This window comes from Archocentrus centrarchus, assembly GCF_007364275.1.
Source record: "Archocentrus centrarchus isolate MPI-CPG fArcCen1 chromosome 18 unlocalized genomic scaffold, fArcCen1 scaffold_23_ctg1, whole genome shotgun sequence".
Taxonomy (NCBI): domain Eukaryota; kingdom Metazoa; phylum Chordata; class Actinopteri; order Cichliformes; family Cichlidae; genus Archocentrus; species Archocentrus centrarchus.
The window spans coordinates 7,315,576-7,335,241 of record NW_022060145.1 but is presented as its reverse complement, the minus strand read 5'-3'; the positions used below and the strand labels follow the sequence as shown (position 1 = coordinate 7,335,241).

The 19,666-nt window shown below is 41.0% G+C and overlaps 1 protein-coding gene across 4 annotated transcripts in view; it reads left to right on the top strand.

The window, feature by feature from the left end:
* The window catches only part of LOC115775209 (receptor-type tyrosine-protein phosphatase delta), a 139,032-nt gene extending 120,414 nt beyond the window's left edge, over positions 1 to 18,618 (top strand). For all 4 annotated transcript variants that reach the window (XM_030722765.1, XM_030722766.1, XM_030722764.1 and 1 more), the window contains 10 exons: positions 3,087 to 3,262; positions 4,867 to 4,986; positions 5,100 to 5,254; positions 11,869 to 12,154; positions 13,097 to 13,275; positions 13,449 to 13,575; positions 14,104 to 14,229; positions 15,199 to 15,353; positions 15,584 to 15,719; positions 16,180 to 18,618. In XM_030722765.1, coding sequence (XP_030578625.1) covers positions 3,087 to 3,262; positions 4,867 to 4,986; positions 5,100 to 5,254; positions 11,869 to 12,154; positions 13,097 to 13,275; positions 13,449 to 13,575; positions 14,104 to 14,229; positions 15,199 to 15,353; positions 15,584 to 15,719; positions 16,180 to 16,248 — 1,529 coding nt within the window. In that variant the 3' untranslated portion in view covers positions 16,249 to 18,618. The remainder of the gene's footprint in view (positions 1 to 3,086; positions 3,263 to 4,866; positions 4,987 to 5,099; positions 5,255 to 11,868; positions 12,155 to 13,096; positions 13,276 to 13,448; positions 13,576 to 14,103; positions 14,230 to 15,198; positions 15,354 to 15,583; positions 15,720 to 16,179) is intronic.
* Positions 18,619 to 19,666: the final 1,048 nt, after the last annotated feature.

Genomic DNA, 19,666 nt, shown 5'->3' with positions numbered 1-19,666 from the left:
GTCTTAAAATGCTGAGGCAAGCATTCAAATGAAACCAAACATTCACCTGCAGTTCGGAATGCAAGTATGTTTCACCAGCATTGATGTCTTTGCTGCTTTGTTGTACTTCAGGGTTACATGTTGTATGAAGCCAAGGCCATTTTTTTTAAGCATAATTTACACCTTGAATCCAGTGCAGTGAGGACAGCAGCAGATAACTGCAGACACAGACACGCGCGCACACATGAGCAGGACTCTTTTGTGCCTATTTTTTTTCACCTGGCTGAACTCGACAAACTCACAGCAACCCACAAGATTGTGTGAGCGAAGCCCTGGTGCTGATGCAGTGCTGATACAATTATATGGAAAGGACTCGTTCCTGATTTTGTACTTTCAAAATTGAACTCGAGCCCATTGCAGGGTTGATTTGAACCACACCGGTGCGTTCCTTACTACATTAAAGATGTGCTGCACACAAAGTTTCTAATGAATGAAAGCGGCATTTTGAAATGGACAGTTAAGTGCTGACTCCTTCACCACTTTATTGGAGTAAACACAACTTCACATGCAGCTATTAATTAAGCATTTCCATTGAACTGCTCCCATTCGGGGGGGGGGGGGGCAAAGGGAAATAAACAAATTAATAAATGGATAATGTGACAACAACAGATAGAAACAGCCTTATAGAGCCCTTTTTGCAGTCTCTCAGAAACAGCACACAGCTTGAGTGCTGATGGAGCTCCATTAGCCAGACGTATAAACACATCTGTACAACCACATTGGAGGCTTTGTGCTGTGGAAAGTGAGTAGTTCTCAGCCAGGGGGACATGAGGGACTTCCTCTATTCCTTCTAAAGCTTAAACAAAGCCTTTCGGCAAGCAATGTGTCTATTGTTTACTTTGATTGAGTTCTTTGAATAAAAAGGGATTTGGGATTTCACGTCAGAGCTTGAAGACGGAATTCACTGATGTGGGGGGGGGGGGGGGGGGGGTGGATCAACAGAATCTTTGGCAACCAGGCGGCCCCGACGCTTCGGCGCATTCGCGGGCTTTAATTGTGGTGACCTCACTAAATTTGCTCTACTTTTGCTGACTCTTGACCGTTAGCCTGACCACACAAAGCATGCGCTCGCGGGATTAAACAGGAGTCTAAAACTTTTCCTTCCATTCACTTGACAACATTTTACAAACGGGCCTGAAATTTCCCGTTTACTGCAGAGCATGTTAATATGGCTAAGTAAAACTTAAAGGTAAAAGTATTTTGAAATGAACAAACCAAATGCAGTGTCATTGCATGCTGGTAAAGCCTAATTAAAAAAATATGTAAATAAAAATAAACAGGAATTGTCTTTAATTGTCTTTTTAGTCTTTGAGTCAGTTTGATCAGATTTGTCAGCGCAGCCACCACGAGGAGGCATCGGCGTTAATTAAAACTGTGTCACTGTTCTTCAAGTATTCGTATATGTAACCGAATATAATACAAAAAATGGAAACTTAATTTTTTTTAAAAAACTTATGGAAAATGCCAAACTAAAAGAACTGCGTTCCATTTCCCATCAGTTCTGTTAGTTCAGAACATTAAAGGTATGCATGAGCTCACTAGTTTTCCCACTGATCTATATTTAGTGTGGAAGCTGTCATAAGTAATAAAAATACTCTGCTCTTGATTCGCTCGCCGCCTGACTGACAAAGAGGTCGTTTATTAAGAAAATAAAGCAAAAAGTCTCACAAGAAAACTGCTCACGAGACGTGCGTTCTATAATAAGAGTGTGTGGGAACCTGAGAGTGTGTTACATGTGTTAACCTGTTTGAAATGCACTGTATCTTAATCTGACTATACATATACATATAGTAGTACCACTCCTATGGCTACTCCTCATTAATATAATAATTACAGTGTTGTGCTTAAAAAGCTGTCCGTATTTCCTTTGAGATTCCTTTGCCTTCCTCTGATGGCGGCTGAGTGCCGAGCGGCACCGTAGCCATGTTTATTTCTTAATATTGACAGAGAAAATGGTCGAATTTATACAAATCCTGAGTGACAGAAAGCACAAAGGCAAAATCCATTTGCAAATGTGCATTAAACAACTTGCTTCATTCTCATTAAACCACAGTGATGTCTCTTTTTTGCCTTTTTTTTTTTTTTTTGCCTTTTCAAATTGAAAACACACTGGGCTTAATTGTACTTATCCCTTGTCCATCACAGAAACGCACAACCGCCTGGCTGCGTGGACAGCTTCAACAGCAAAATGAGAGGGCGGTGGACAGTTTTGGGAAAAAAATAAAAAATAAAATAATGTGTGTGTGGGTTTTTGAATGTGTTCATATTCCATTTTCTTTCCCTTTTTTCTGTTGAATAAGTTACCTGGGAGTAAAAGGGAGTCTGAGGGAGATGGGGGGAGAGGAAGCAGTTGGAGTGAGGGGATTCTCTGAGACGTGGCGCCCATGCAGATGAGACTTATCTTGGTCGACCATGTGTGCACGAAGCCCCTAAACTGCCAGTCCTAAAGCATTGACTAGCTGTCAGCTCTGTCTCTTTCCCCTGGATTCGAAAAGGCTGCTGTGCCTTTCATTTAATATAAGCAAAGGAAAGGAGGAGAGAGGAGTGGCGGGGGGAAAATTGTTTTGCTAGTTTTTTGTTGGTTTGTTTTTCTCTATGTGAGGTGATAGACTTCTAGGGACCGAGCTTTATCTGTAAGTCAGTTGCAGATATGAGGGGGGGTTGTGTGGGGCTGTTGATTTAAATGTGTTGTCGATGGCAAATACAAATCCTTTTGGGCTGTAACACGGGTTCCAAAAGCTTTTTTTTTTTTTTTTGTTTAACACAGAAAACACTGGCTTTCCTGGCATAAATTTAGGACACACAGAAGATAACACTGTGTTGTCTGAACACTGTGTGTGGGGGGAGAATGACCTCCAATAAACTGTAAGGATAATAAAGACTCGGACCAACTGAGGAAGCAACAAATGCCACTATTCTATGACATTTAAGGTTTTCCTCACATTAAGTTTGACAGACAAAACAAAACTTTAAATTTGAATCCATTTCCACCCATGTGAACTTTTTAAAACTCAATGCTACATCTCATCTCTCTTTTTTTTTTAAAGGTATCCCTGGCAGTGACTACATCAATGCTAACTACATAGATGGCTACAGGAAGCAGAACGCCTACATCGCCACTCAAGGTTCTCTACCAGAGACATTTGGGGAATTCTGGAGGATGATCTGGGAGCAGAGGAGTGCCACCATCGTCATGATGACCAAACTAGAAGAGAGATCCAGGGTAAGGCCTAAAGAGGTCATTTTAAAGCCTATGATACAGTTTTCCCCTATCATCATGCCATTTTGATGTTGTTGTTGTCATCCCTTTGTTATGACACTGTTTAACACTTTCCCCACCAGAGATATAGCAAAGAAACAGCACCAACTTAGATTTTTAACACTGTCGCACTGGAATCACTCATTGCAGAAATATTTCATCATTGACAGGAGCTTAATTGGTACACTGTCCTATACTCTGGCCCACTCTCAATGCCTGCGTATTTATTCACCACAAGAAGCAGCCAAGCTGCATTCTGTTACCCACTGATATCGTCGATCCACACACACACAGTTGTCTTACAGTCCTGACTGATTAGTGGCCAGACTTACTTCACTGGCCTCATACTGCTTAAGGCACCGGATTACAATCCGTGATAAAAAGACAGACCATAAAGCCACATCACCCTGCAGTATGCGCTTGCTAGTCCTTTAAGGTTGACACAGTCAAAAGCCATTATTCCCCTCCCCACCGCCAAGAAAAACATCTTGACTGAGCATATGAAAGCTTCCATGGACTCCATCAGCTACTGACCTTCACACTTGCATGCCTCTTTTTAAGAGCCCGGTCTAGTGTTAACAGGAGTGTGGACTCAATCGAGAGAGCAGGTTTCACTGAGCATTCATACAATCTGCAAAGCAAATAAGGGCCAGGTGTCTGTATTACCCTACAGAAGCTGTGCTATGTTATCACATTACTTTGCTGTGTGCTGGGAGACCCCCCCTCCACACACACACACCCAGAGCTGTCTATATTGTTTGACATTTGCAGCAAATATTGTGCTTTTGTTACTGCTAAAAGTGCATGTCTTTCGTATTAATCAGTTAAATCACTCACTCATGCTGCCTTTGTATGTTTTGCATATCTAAAGCTCGACTATTTGCAAGTAAACAATATTATGAATCATTGCATTACTCCTGGTGTCACAAACACTTCATTGCGCTTTGTGTTAATGTTATAACAGATGCTCGGGAAATTGAATTAGCGGTTGGTTGAAAACCCGATTATTCCAGAATGCTGTTCAATTGTAATATTAATCAGTCACAAAGGATCATGCAACAGGAGATGTCGGTGAGGCACGTGTCCTAAAACCACGTCAGCGCCGGTGGACAATCTGAAGAATAACAGTTTAACTGAAACCCAGTTTTTCCCCTTCCCCAAAGCCAATAGTGCTCTTTGTCAGCTAAGCAGTAATGCTGTACAGTGTTTTATTGGCCGTTTACTGGGAAACAGAGTACACTCAAATAGCAATAAAGCTGAGACGATAATATGAGTGGAAACTGTGCTTACCTTTGTAATTATGGAGTACGACGGGACAATTAATAGCGCTGTTGGTTCAGTACAAATATCTCAAGCTGTTACATCGATTAGAAAATCAAACCTAGTCAGCAAGAATACGGGGAATTTGGACATTTATTTAGCCTTTGTTTGACTTTGTGCACTCGTAGAAGTGTGCAGCTGAGAAGCAGAGAATTGCTGTAAAGAGCCTTCATGCTTTGTGAACAAACACCAAATACATAAAGGTTTTATTGACGCCTTGCCTAATGTGATTTCTCTCTCCACTACAGGTAAAATGTGACCAGTACTGGCCTACAAGAGGGACAGAGACATACGGTCTAATCCAAGTGACCCTGCTGGACACGGTGGAGCTGGCCACGTACTGTGTCAGGACATTTGCACTTTTTAAAGTAAGGATTTTTGTTATATACTGTGCAGTAGCAGCTTAAAGCCCCGCAGCATCGTCAGAGTATTTGATATAAGTTGCGTTCGGTCACTAAGCTTTCTCCATCTTAACATTCAGAACGGCTCCAGTGAGAAGAGGGAGGTGAGGCAGTTCCAGTTCACGGCCTGGCCAGACCACGGGGTACCAGAGCACCCCACTCCATTCCTGGCCTTCCTGAGACGGGTGAAAGCTTGCAATCCTCCAGATGCAGGGCCCATGGTGGTACACTGCAGGTAAGAAACAACATGGTTTCAGGAAAACATCCTGAAGCATGAAATTGATTTTTTTCTCTCCATTTGCTGTAATGAATATATGAATACATATGGCAAAACAGGACATATTCATGGTTATTTAGCGGTGGATGTCTGAGTCATTTTTGTACTAACAATACTTGGAAAAGAAATTAGACATGAAATATTAGGGAAAAAAAAACTATGAGTGAAAGGGAGAATATTTGATAGGATGTTTAAAAAAAAAAAAAAAAACAGCCCACCAGCTTTCAAAGAAAGCACTTTAAAATCAGAAGGTGTTTTTCAGCATCACGGAACAAAGAGTACTAGTGTCATTGCCCTCAGCAAACTTAAACATCTCCTCCCACGCAGTGACACGCAGATACATGCGGACCTGTCGCCTTCCTCGCTACACCGCTAACATGTCGCGCATCTGCAGCCCACAAGTCCTCGGCTTATCCCTTGGGTTATTGCATCTGAAACAAATAACTTTCATGCCAACTTCACTTCCCTCAGCGACATAAGAGGCCAGACTCCCAGCAGAGAGCACAAAGATATAACACAGACTTCTGGCTTCTCTTAACTCAGGACGTCATCAGAGGCGCTGCACAGAGGAAAAAAAAAAGTGACAGAAGGAGAAGGGGCGGTGGGGGAAAAAAAAGAAAGTAGAAATTAAGTAGCAGCGATAGTGAGTGTAACAGATACAAACTTTTGTCAGAAAGTGACAAAAAGGGTAGAGGGATTACTGAAGAATTAGAATTACCACATGCTGAAGTTAATTAGCGCTAGTTGCCGAATCGCTTCCAATTGAAAACCCTGACTTTTTACAGTGAAGCAGAATGCAGGAATTAATGTCACTCTGCAGATGGGAGTTTTTAATTCCTTTGGCACCCTATCAGATACAGTCATGTCCCAGCTCCAAATCCTATAAACCTAACTTTAGGTTTTACCACAATTTTAAATAGAGCTATCTTTTACATTTACTTACTGCCAATATTTTTTTAGTTATCAATAAAAATTTTAAAAAATATCGGAGGTGTTGTCAGGCAGCTATACTTATAATCAAATATAGATTTTAACTGTAGTTAATGCAGGTTTATGCGCATTTAAAAAAAAAAAGGCCAAAATAAAAGCCCAAGAATATTATTTTCCTTCCCAGAACTGAAAGCGTGGTGCAGTCTATGGAGCAGTTGGCTGATTAGTTGTAGCCTGCATGTGCTCTGGCGCCTTATGTAAAGACCATAAAGACATAAAAAAAAAAAGCAATCAAGGGGTTTAGGTTTTTTATTTTTATTTTTGTGTGTGTGTGTGTAGGGGAATGAATAGGAGCTTAAATGGGAGAACTTTTAAAAATCAGCTGCACAGGATTTCCTCCCTCACAAGTCACTAATTAGAAAACGCGTTCCTCTCGCCTCCTGTCGTGCATATTCTCAGATTTTAGATGAATCCATGCAGACACCACGAGTCGTCTTCACACTGTAAAATCCATTACATCAAATGCATGTTCGCAATCTATACCTCTGTTGTGTAAAACAGTTGGGCTAAGAAATGTCCATTAAAGGGAGCACTCTTTTTTTTTTTTTTTTTGCACATGCTTATGAAACATCATTAATATGGGTTTAGTGGGTGGCTAATGCATCCCCCGCAGGAGTATTTAAGAATATCAATCAAAATACATTAATCTGTTTTCCACTGCAGAACGAACGCTTGACACAAGGTAAGACTGGAGAAATTTTCTTCCAGGGACATTATAGCGTGTCTCTCGCTTTCCTAGTTCCTGCTGTTTTCAGTAACCCACGGGTCACGGGCTGTTTTGCGCTTGTAGCTAAAGGGCTCGTCAGGCATTGTGAGGTCACAGAAGAGGTCAAAAGGACATGATTAAATGTCATGGTGATCGCTGGCCTCTCCCAGTGACTCAGAAGGAAAACTTTATAGAACAACTCACAGTTTCAAGTAACACCAAAACCATTTCCCCCCCATTTTTCCTCTCAATGATTGTACTGTTCTGTAGCAAAGACAAAATACAAAATGCAGTCTTCTTAGCTATTTGCTTTCACTTACGTCAACTGTATAGACTGGAAGTCCGCCCAGTTGTGAAGGTTCAAATCTGGAATTTTAGCTGTGGCCATATTGGTTTGTTGGAGCCCAAAGTGACCATATTTGGAAAAGAGGGTGAAGTGCCAAGCTATCAGCTAAAGATAGAAAGCTCAATCAGCAAGCTGCTTGATAGATAGAGCAGGCGATAAAGAAAAACACAACAAGCTGTGTGTAGGGTTGTCACAAAGGGTGAAATAAGCTAAAGGAAATAAACCCGTTTTTGTACCGTCTACTGTAAAGTTGGCCATGGTAAAATAAGATTCTATGGTGAATGCAAAGCTAGTATAAAAGGTGGTCACAGTCACCATGAAGTCACCCACTGGTTTCAGAAGTCCCGTTTTTAAGCCTCGAGTTAAGCATTTCTGCTGCCGGCATCTTGGTTGCAAACGGATGTGATGAGTAATGGCAGGTGTGACTGTGAAACCGTACGCTCGTTGTCTAATGTCTAATTGTTAGAACAGCCAAGATTTACAAAACCAAAACAGTCTTTTTTTTTTTTGCGTTATTCAGCATGACCCAAAATGAGTGACTCACAAGTCTGAAAGCTGTTTTCCCGTAGATTTTTAACAGCTAGAAGTTGTTAGTGGGTTTTTTTGTTTGTTTTTTGTTTGTTTTTTGCAGCCACAGCTATCGCCATCTGGTGGCCTTCAAATAGAACGGATGTTTTTAGTCATTTTTCAGACCTGGAAGCTACATGTATTATATCCGTGTATTATACTGTCTATGGAGCCAATGGTAAATGACCCACTTTTAGAGCCAGCCTCGAGTAGCCACATAACAAAGTGCACTTACTATATCAATAGCACAAGACTGGATTCTGCTGCAGATTTGGTTCGAAAAGCTTCAGCAGACTATCTTTCATTGTGAAAAACAATCGCTGATGGAATTTAGGGACACAGGCAAGCAACTTTGCCCACTAGTGCTGACTACATATCTGTTTCACGGGCTGTGCAGTTATGACGAGGTGTGACAGCAGCAGGGCGTGGTGAGAGTAAAACAGACCTAACTGCACCCAGTGGCATTCACGGATGTGGTCTGAAACTTATAACTTTCGATGAGCTGCATTCAGTGCAGCAGGGCTTTTTTTCCTCCACACACCTGGTTGGAGTCATTCTCTAAGACCAGTTCAGACTTAGTTTTTAAAACTAGTAAAACTTTAGCACTGGCTTCTGTGAAATCAAAGACTAGAGACATAATGACATGTCAATTTCACTGCTAGGTTAAGTAACGTTGGGATACACATCCTTTACATGAAGCTTTACACAGTTGCCACAGTCTTCTCATGATTCCAGTGCAGTTACACAAACGGTTGGCACTACAGTCATCCACTAATCTTCCAAAGCTAAATTAGTGGTCAAAGTGTGTTTTAAAGAACAGCCTTCTATATCTCCAAGCTAGCAATGCATTCTGATTTTGATATAATTTCCACATTTTCAAGTATTCATGCACACACACACACACGACTGAAATGATTATCGACTCCATTAACAGCAGTGCAGTGGTCCTGGAGAGTCTCGCTTTATGTGTGCATGTTTTATAGGCAGAGTAGCAAAATGGTGACAGGTTAGCTGACAGCCAGAGATTTTCTAACAATACATATGTAATTGCTTTCACTGCTGCTCATGCTTTATCTTCACAGGACTCATTGCAGCTGTATTTTTACACCGCACTTTCTTTCCCATCCCTTATTCCCTAAACTCCTGGAAAGCATATTAGTCTGACACTTAATGTGTGTCGACGTCCAGAGCAGCTGGTTTTGACTGGTTGAAAAGGCAGTGTCAGGTCATTAGTGCAGTCAGTACGCCAGCTCTCCTTCAACTGCCAAATGTGCCGACAGCTTTCTGCACCATCTCAGCCCACCCCCACCCCCGCACACACACACACACACACACACGCACACTTGTCAATAAAGAAATGTTACACTTTCCTAGCATTTCCTGTTTTTTAATTAATAAAGATTCCAGATGCGGCTTGAAGATAACTCGGAGCATCTCTAGCTTACACGGCTCCCCCTTCGCTCTCATCGCCCCCTCGCGCATTCCTCATCTTCCTCTGTCTCCTTCTCTCTGGCTCTGTGCTGTCACTCTGTCACTTACTCTCTTGCAGGTCATCACTCTCCCACATTCAAGTCTGCACTGTAAAATGTCTTCAGATTGGAAACAGCTGGGGTAGAGGGAGAAATCTCTACTTGTTTCTGTATCCCACAGCCAAGAGCTGAGGTGTTCTCAGACCTGGAAGTGATTCATTCTTCAAATAACCCTGAGACACATTTCACATTTCTTTGCAGCCCAGCTCTCTCTCTCTCTTTCTCACTCATATGGACTCTTTTTTTTTTTTTTTCCACCCTAAAGGTGTGAAGAGTTTTGTCAGGAAAGAAATAAAAAAGTTCAGTCTCATTCAGCCAATGTCAGCCATTTTGAAAGTGATCATCAGATCATTTGTTAAAGCCAATGACTCCCATACGTGTCTTTATTCCATTTGCAGCACAGTTCCAGTGCAGCATGGCACATTAACCAGACTTGGCCCCCGGGGACTGACTTTACTCCCTCTTGAGTTTTCCTTCTCAAGCCTTCCCCTGTTCCTCAGAGCAAATGAAAAACAAATGCTTCATCAGGAGGAGGCACAAGAGCATGGCTCACACCTCGTAGGCATGTCAGCTTAATGAATTGAATAACCTATTTACTTTGGAGTGCCAACTGCAAGGACTTGTCTTGTCAACGCTGAGCTTTGCGGGAGGTGGGAGGAGAGTTAACGAACAAGATTTAACAGTACCCTGTCGCCCGGCGGTAAATAAATTGTCATCAGAAAACATCTTTTGTGCTGAACCATGCAATATTAAAATATGTAATGTGCAAGGGTGAGCGTTCGTCAGCAGTCCGCATAAGCGCTACATTTATAGAGCACGTCTCAAGCTGGCGTGCAAGGAGAGGTCAAAGTGAAACAGTAAAACATTTTGTCTTTGCTGGAGTACCCCCCCCCCCCCCCCCCCCCGTGCCTTTTTTGCTCACTAATGCACCTGCGTGAATCTTAATGAGGAGACCCGGCTTTCAGCGCCTCTTCCAAACCTCTTATTCCATTTAGGTGCACTGTACTAATCTAATGGCATTAATTGTAGTCAGCTGCACTCCTCAGAAGTTGCCCGGCACATTAATAAAAAATGTTCACGTCAAATTTGCAACTCTGGAGCCACATTTGTGTTCATATTTGTTCTAGTGGCACTTTTCCCATCAACGAGATAAAGGTTAAATGTTGGTGTTGCGTAAGTTATTAGTCCTGATAGGTTGAAGAGTGCAGGTGGGGTCCAAAGGGGAAGGACTAGATTGCGAAGCCAGTGTTGAGCCCGCTCAAGGCTGTGAGTACCAAGCCCTCTTCTCCACATAGTGCCACTTGAGATATAATTACACTCCAAGCCAAATGGTCCATCCTACAGTGGCAAACTTGGTACAGAGAGTTTACCTTTTGGCCTCATCGCTGAGAGAAAGGAATTTCTTCAAACTTCATGTCCTTGTTTTGAGAAGACACCGCTCCTTCCAGTGGGCTGATGTCTGATGCTTTGTATATGGTTGCCAAGTGCAGGCTGCATATAAAAAGCCAGTGCAGAAATGCCTTAAACCTGCAATCTTTCTAACAACCAGCAGGGTGCCGCTCCTCTGGTTGCTAAAAGTAATCCAGGTGTATAAACATCATTGCATGGAAAATCACCTGACTTCTCATTTGATGTAATACTAGAGCACGACCGACTGAGCAGTGGGTCGATGTCATTGGCCGATATTAGCTATTTGCCAGTATATCGATATCGGCATTTATAACAGACGATAAATGAAAACTATAAAAGCAGAGATGGACGAAACACTCCTCAGCCGTGTTATGAGTGTTAATATTACATAGGAGGTCCACCAGAAATGCAACTATGCGACTTCGTAGTTGGCAGCACTCATGTTTAGAATGTCACAAATGCAACAACCAGGTGATCTGAGCAGGCAAACAGAGTGTAAATAAATAACTACAAATAAATGTTAGGAAATTTTGTTGAATGATGGAATGTTTTGTGTTTCTGAAAAAAAAAATCTGCTTTTTAAATGATCAAATATCGATAACAGGCTTAAAAATCTTCAGTACAGCACAATGTTGGTCCTATGTAAAGAACAACAGATGATAAATCAGAGTATAATTTAGCGGTGGGGCGACCTTGTAATTGACAAGGCGCTTATGTCACTAGCGAGTGTGTCAGTCACATCAGCCCATAAACTCGTGGCATATGGCTTTAGACAACTAGCTGGTGTCAGCCAAAATGCTTCAAGGCTTCAAAACCAGTCTGCAAACCAGTGGGTGATGTCACGGTGGCTTCATCCCAGTTTTATATAAAGTCTCTGATGCCAACAAGGGCATGATGTAGCTCATAAACACATGAGATTACAGAGCCTGGTGTGAGCTTGTCATGAAATCTGTTGAATAAAGCCTAAATCTATATTTCATCGTTGAATAACGCTCTTCTGTCTTTGTCTCATCCGTGGCTACAGTGCTGGCGTGGGACGCACAGGTTGCTTCATCGTGATTGATGCCATGCTTGAACGTATCAAGCACGAGAAGACGGTGGATATCTACGGGCACGTAACGCTAATGCGTGCCCAGCGCAACTACATGGTGCAGACAGAGGACCAGTATGTCTTCATACATGACGCGCTCCAGGAGGCCGTCAACTGCGGCACCACCGAAGTGCCCGCCAGAAACCTATACGCCTACATCCAGAAACTGACCCAGATAGAGGGCGGAGAGAATGTCACCGGCATGGAGCTTGAGTTCAAGGTACGAAGTATTTACTGGTGTGGGTCAGGGTTTGATTAAAAAAATAATAACACTAAAATTAAAAAAAACTGTTTTATCTTATCTTACATTCAGAATTTTCCCAAAAATAACTGATAAAATTATTCTGCAGTATATAAGATTTACCTGCACCCCATTGGCACCCAGTATCCCAATTCACACCAAGGAGTCATAGTAATTTATTTGCCATTCCCTGCACAACTCCCAAACTATTTTCCAGCCCCCTTTAGGCCCCGCTAGACAGCAAGGGGCCTGTGGTTTCCTCTCTATTCCAGTTAGTTGACTCGCTTGTGTAACATGACATAGGGTAAATTTCCCCCCTTTCTGGTTTCCCCTTCCATAGCTCAGTTTCCTTGAAAAACACAGGTCTCCGTTTATATGAAAACGCCGAACACAGGTTTTCCCCACCACAGAGCAGTTGCCAGAAGAACTTGAGCAATATACTCTGCATTTACAATGAAAGGCTCCACCAGCTTCATTCAGCCCTTTGCAGTCTGTGGCGTTGCTGCATGTACACTATTGCTTTGCTTGTCACGCACCTACCTTCTTTCTCTTTTGATGGATGCTGATTCCACCGAGAGATTATAAACGGTTTAGATTACACCACAAATGACTGCTTAAGGCTTCCTTGTGTATCCCTTTCTCTGTCTTTTCATCATAACATGGGCAAAGGGCAAGCTGTGATAATAATAACTTTATGGTTACATGACCCAGCTATATGCAAGCATATTATACTTTGGATTCTTTCTCACTTTCAAGGTGTGCAATTCTCCAGACTGCTCAGATCTTTATCACTCGCAACTTACCTTTGTTGTCAAACACAATCTGTTGCCAGGAAAATGAAGAAACATCTGAATGCCATTGTTCCTACCTGGCACCAGTACACTCAAGGGTATCTCTTTTTTTTTCCTTTTTCCCCTGCAGCGTTTAGCTAACACTAAAGCCCATACATCACGATTCATCAGTGCCAATCTCCCCTGCAACAAATTCAAGAACCGCCTTGTTAACATAATGCCATACGAGTCCACGCGAGTGTGTCTTCAACCCATTCGAGGAGTTGAGGGCTCTGACTACATCAATGCCAGTTTCATTGATGGGTACAGGTAAGTGCTAAAAAACAAAAACAGCTGCCTCGAATCGGTGAATCAATACGAGGATTGCCGTGTTTCACGGCAAACATAGTTCTGTGTTTCATGTTAAAACCACTCACGGTAATGTTCAAATTTGTTTCCATGCTGATTGTTTCCCACCTTTCTCATGTGATTAATTTCTACAGGCAACAGAAAGCCTATATTGCAACACAGGGACCACTGGCAGAGACCACGGAGGACTTTTGGAGAATGCTCTGGGAGCATAACTCTACTATTGTTGTAATGCTTACCAAGCTTAGAGAAATGGGCAGGGTATGGAAACACTTGTTTTGCTATAATTTTGTTTTGGCAACCTTTGAATGAAATTAAATACAATAAGCTGTTTTCACACACGTCAAAAGCAGGCGATCGTCCGCTTTAGTCGTGTTTTGCTCTAAGAAAGACTGTGTGGTTTAGGGGTAGAGAACACAGGCGCTAGGACACAGTCGCGAGCTGGGAATTGACTCGGCTATTACCTCTGCTATTCTCATATTGACACAAACAGACATCATATGGACTTTGCACTAGGGAGCCGGCATGTTAAAAGATGAGTTATTGTCCAGGCTGGCAGCATTGTGTCCTCACATCCACCTCCATCGGGTAAAAGAAGTCTAGAAAAGTCCAGGGCTTCGGTGCATGTGTGAAAACAGCCATACTTAGATTCAGGAATTGGGAACATGAGCTTTCGTTGAGCAGATACAGTGTGAATTGAAAGACATTTCTGGGAATGGACACAATGAAGCTAGTCTGTGAAGAGAATGTTGTGGTTCATTGTGGTATTCTATTTTTCACTTCCCACAGGAAAAGTGCCACCAGTACTGGCCAGCAGAAAGGTCAGCCAGATACCAGTACTTTGTGGTGGACCCCATGGCTGAGTATAACATGCCCCAGTATATCCTGAGAGAGTTCAAAGTGACTGATGCCAGGGTAAGCAGATATTGTTTCATAACACGGGGTTTAAAGATCAGAGGTTGTGGGAATGGAGCGCGTCAGATCAGCGCTGTTTACAGTTTAGACTACAATTATTGTTTTTCCGTGTCTGGGTTGTGACCTAGCTAAGGGTCATGGAGGACACAGAGTGGATTACAGAGGAGTGCAGGTGTAGACAATTTAGAAAGAAGGAAGGGAGTGTTTGAGCACACAATAGGTTATTTTAATGTCTCAAATCCCATAATGCAATTTGTTAATCACATGATTTTATTTACCAAGAAAGGAGATTTGAATAATGGGGTTGAACACGCTGGATGATGAAGTGTAATTAACTAAATTTTATATTTATTTATTTTTTTTTTGCAGCAGTAATTTGCTTCAATTTTGGCATTGTATCAAATATTTGTTTACACCACCATTATGGCCTTAAGTGTAACATGGGAAGAAATATAAATATATGGAAATTATGACACATGTCAATGTGTTAAAAAACAAATGTGGTGCCGGAAGCACTGAGCTGCCAGAGTTTTTAATTCCATCAAAGGCTTACACAGATAAATGGCACAGACTCCCCTCCTTTGTAGAGCGTGTTACACTGTCTCGTCAATGGGATTGCTTTCCTTATCAAGGGGATACAACATCACTAAAGTAATGCACACCCTCAAAGTCGATTCTCCAAGCACCCTGTCAAGGGTAGCACATCAAAGGAATTAGCATCTTTAGTGTTCATGTTAAATACATTCAGGTAAAATGACAGTCATCTTTAATAACAAAAACACTGTCTCTGATGCTTTACACTTGGCACCTGTGCTACCACCTTTCTTCAAGATTTCAAGATTGCACTGTAAAGCTAAACAAGGCCTGGAGCGTTATGATGGCACGCGCTATCCGCCGAATACCCTCGGCTAGATTCCTAGCTTCACTTCTGGGTCTCGTGACCGTTTTTCGACATTATTTCTCCCTCAGGATGGACAGTCACGGACAGTAAGGCAGTTTCAGTTCACAGACTGGCCTGAACAAGGAGTGCCAAAATCAGGAGAGGGATTCATCGATTTCATCGGCCAAGTACATAAAACAAAAGAGCAGTTCGGCCAAGATGGTCCTATCTCGGTGCACTGTAGGTAAGTGACCGACCAGCGTGATCCACCAAACCATCTGCATCTTTCCTGAAGTGAAAGCATATGCATGAAAAAAAAACTTGAGCTGTAAATCTTTAGATGAGCAGTGCAAGGGCACATAGGCATTATGGGATAAATTATACACATGATCAAATTAGCAATTTTGATGTAGAAAAAAAAAAACTACTGGCCACAGCATTGACCTCTTTGCCATGCTGATCTCTCCTCCACAGCGCGGGTGTGGGTAGAACTGGAGTTTTCATCACCCTCAGCATCGTCTTGGAACGAATGAGATATGAGGGTGTAGTAGACATCTTTCAGACAGTGAAAATGTTACGGACGCAAAGACCAGCCATGGTGCAGACAGAGGTGAGCTGTCTCCACTCCCCTAGCCTTTGTTTTGTTTGTGTACTTTCACAGTCTAGGAAAAACCAACTTGCATACTGTACTATAGGTGCTTGAGAGACTGGAACCAGCGACTGTGTTACTAATTTGATAGTTTGCTCCAATTGCCTGAAAGGTCTGGAAGGATTCCAAGTAGCCTCTTGAGCCAAACAGATTAACTAAAGCGAGGCTCTGTTAAAGACTATGATTAATTTAGTAGCTGAATTAAAGTAGTCCCGTCAGCTCTCCACTGCGTTCTCATTTTATCATTTCAGAACAACTGGCCAGCACACAAATTTCAAGCTTTGAGAATTAATTTTCATTTGTATCTTAAGAAGACGCAAAAAAGATTTTGATTCGAAAGTTTCCACGTAGCTATAGCAGGGACAAAAAAATAGAACCATCATCCCTCAACATGTAACCATCTTTTCTTCTTTGTTTCCAGGATCAATACCAGTTCTGCTACAGAGCTGGCTTGGAGTACTTGGGAAGCTTTGATCACTATGCAACGTAAAAGACCCAGTATTGGAAGATAAAAGCAGAGGGCCCTTTGGAAAAAGAAAACCCAGTGAGCCTCTCTTCTGAGCCATAAATTCCTGCTTGAGAAAGTACTCCTTAACTCCTTGCTAACAACTCATTACGTGTTGGATGTGCGACATGACTTGTCAAAAAACGTAAAAGAAAAAAAAAAATGATTCCCAGGAGGACCAAGTATTTCCCCAACCCCGATAAAACCTCGCCTTGACTTAAAGTGAGGGAATCCTGACTGTTGAAGCAATATACGGAATTACCTTTTCTTTTGCTTCAAGGATTCATTTTGGGGCTCGTAAAACTGAATGAAACCAACACAACAAAAAAGTAAATGAACAATAATGACATCGTCAGAAATGCATCAGTGATTATGAACCATTACGAGAGGCACTGGAGGCACACAGTATTGCGGGGGAGGAAAAAAAAACAAAAGAACTCAATGCACATTGTAAAGAAAAAAAAAAATCTGTTTCACAATCAAATACACACAGACAACCCATCGCAAAAGAAGACAATGCTTGGTCCACAAGAGGAGGACAGACTTAAAGTAACAATGAATAAATACCCCGTTTTCTGTCACAATGTTCATCGTCTAAATTTTGGGAAGAGGGTAAATGATCTATGAAATAAATAAAAAAAATTTATTGATTTAGTTTTTTAGTACTTTATTATACAGCTGATGTACTTTTTTTGAAATGTGGGAATTTCATTTTTTTACACAAATTTATCGCTTGGGGAAAAAAGTGATAAAATGTATTTACGTAAATGTTCTTTTTTTTTTTTTGTTGTTTTTTTTTTAAAGCTGTAGAACTGTTCTAACGTGCTATTTTGCAGAGAATCTCTTTGCTTTTTTTTTTCCCCTCTCCCTCTCATTTTGTTGCACTTGGTGCACAGAACAGAATCCACACAACCAAAATTTAACTTTGTTCAGGAGTTATATTTTGGTCTTGATTTTTCTGGGGGGGGGGGGGGTTTGTTTAATTTTTTTGGTTTTTTTTGTTTCTGTCCATGATCACATACATGGTAACTTAATTACTCCCGTGAGATAAACTGGGGCTTTGTGGAATCAACAGGGATGAGCAAAGTATGAAGTTGCTGCTACCGATTATCTTAGTTCTTCCATGTTACAATGATGAGAGAACCTGATGAATCCAATGACATATATGACTATATAAATATATGGTATAGATTGTCAAATATGTGAAATAAATATATATATATTAAAGTAAATAACATTCTAAATATATTGATAAAGTACATAATTTATGAGTAAAATGTATATGAAATATGGATCGTCTATGAAATCTTTTAAATTGAGAGTATGTGTGCTATGGGGGAAATGAAGAGATTTTTCACTGGAATGCACATCAGTAGGACAAAACTGTATTCTGATTCAGTGCATCTTTTCTTGTGCAATAAATATGTGTATGTTAGGTAGGGTTTTACGTGGATATGTTAATCACTCATTGACATTGTTGTTTCCCCCCGCAAGTGAGGTGTGGGAGTGGGAATGTCCAGGTGCCAGTCGAAGCATCACTGGTGCATTTTTTTCAAGCTCTCGTACACTTTGTATTTAGAGACAGAGGGGTCACGCAGCCGCACTCACGTTCCACACAATAGGGCAAGGTACAAAGACGTCACTTTGTCGTGGTTCTTTAAAGCGTTCAGTGGTAAGGACATTTCTTTCATTTTGCATTTAGAGTGCCTTATATTTATGCCTGTTTTTATAATGTTTCATTTAACATGTTTAATGTATCCTTTGAGTAATCAAGGCATTTAGTGTAAATGTACAGTTTATTTACCTTTAGTATTCATTTGTCACATGATGAGATTATATATGCAAATAAGAACATTTCAAAGGTCATATGTGTTATTTTCAGTGGCCTTATTGTGGCTGAGTGAATTAGAGGAAAACAGTTAAAAAAACAAACAAAACAGCCAACATTGCAAATAATTACCAGACATGTTTCAATTTTTCAGACATGGCGTCAGGGAAGAAGAGACTGCAGGAAAGTGGTCTCAGAACTAAACAGGATAAAGTAATATCCATCGTGTCTCAAGGCCCAACCTACGGTTAATGAACTTTTTACCATTTCTAACTACAGTCACATTTGACAGTATTATTTAGATAAGAAAAATGGATTAGGCCAAAAAAAAAACAAACAAAAAAAACAAACAAACCAAGGATGCCCAGTGCACAGGTCGTCACCGAAGGGTTTCTTCTTCATGCCTTAGGTTTTTACTTTATATGTAGAGAAATACAAACTGCAAACAAAACATCATTTATGTTATCCTGACAATCCTAAATGGTGTCTCAAGCCCCTTTTTTTTTTTTTTTTTTTTTCCCTTTTGTTTTTCCTGACATAGCAGTTTGAGATTGGGGGGGAGGGGGGGGGGGGGGTAGTTCAGTGATGTTTCAGTCTTTATGTTGAGCAGCATCTTTAACTTCTCAGTACCCTCTCTGATGGCTTTGTGGATGTGCATTCCAGGTGCTTTCTTTCCCTTGTTAACTGAAGCAGCTATGTGTTACATTTGTGTCGACTGCTTAACTGATTACTTTTGTCCTAATTTTGAGATATAAAAGTGCTATTATTTAACCTCATGGTGGCTAACGTTATATTATGTTCATCTCAGAACACGTTTGTTTTCTCATCTGATTTTTTCCCCTTTTATTGATCTTCTTGTTTTTTTTCATATGCATGGTTAAATGTTGCAGAACGGCCAAAGCTGGCCTGGTAGGAAGACTTGCACTTTCTCTATCTTTGTACTATGCACTGCCCTATTGATTCTAAACCCAATAATATATTACTTGAACCCATCTATATAAAAAAAAAAAATCTCCTTAAACGTTCACTTTGTGTGTATGTAAATAACACAAAAAGGTATCAACTTTTGAAAAAGACAAAAAAAAATAAATAAATAAAATACGTTTGTGGCAAAAAGAGCATCCATTCTGATGCCATGGTTACTCCAGCAGATGACTTCAGAACAATCTGTCCCCCCCGACCATCTGTTCTTGTGGCTTTGCCATTCAAGCTTGGAGTGTCATTAACAGAAATAAACGTTGTGTTCTCTGCTCTCTCTCTCTATCTATCTCTCGTCTGGATGCATAGACTGAAAATTAAATAATGAAATTGTAAAAAGAAAAAAAAAATGGCTTGTTAAAAAGATCATACAATTACCTCTGATTAGTTGTTAGCGTAAAATGTTTCTTTCTCTGAATGAAAGGAGTGCTTTTTATTTTCTTACTTAGGTTACATTGGTGGCGAAAGAAGTCTGTACGAAAACCAGTTCTTTGCTGACACGAGTTCCATTTGTTATAAATGAATTCTATTAAAAAATGTCAGTGTTATGCATCGGCGTTTCACTTGTTTCCCTCCACCTCACTTTGACTTGAAAAG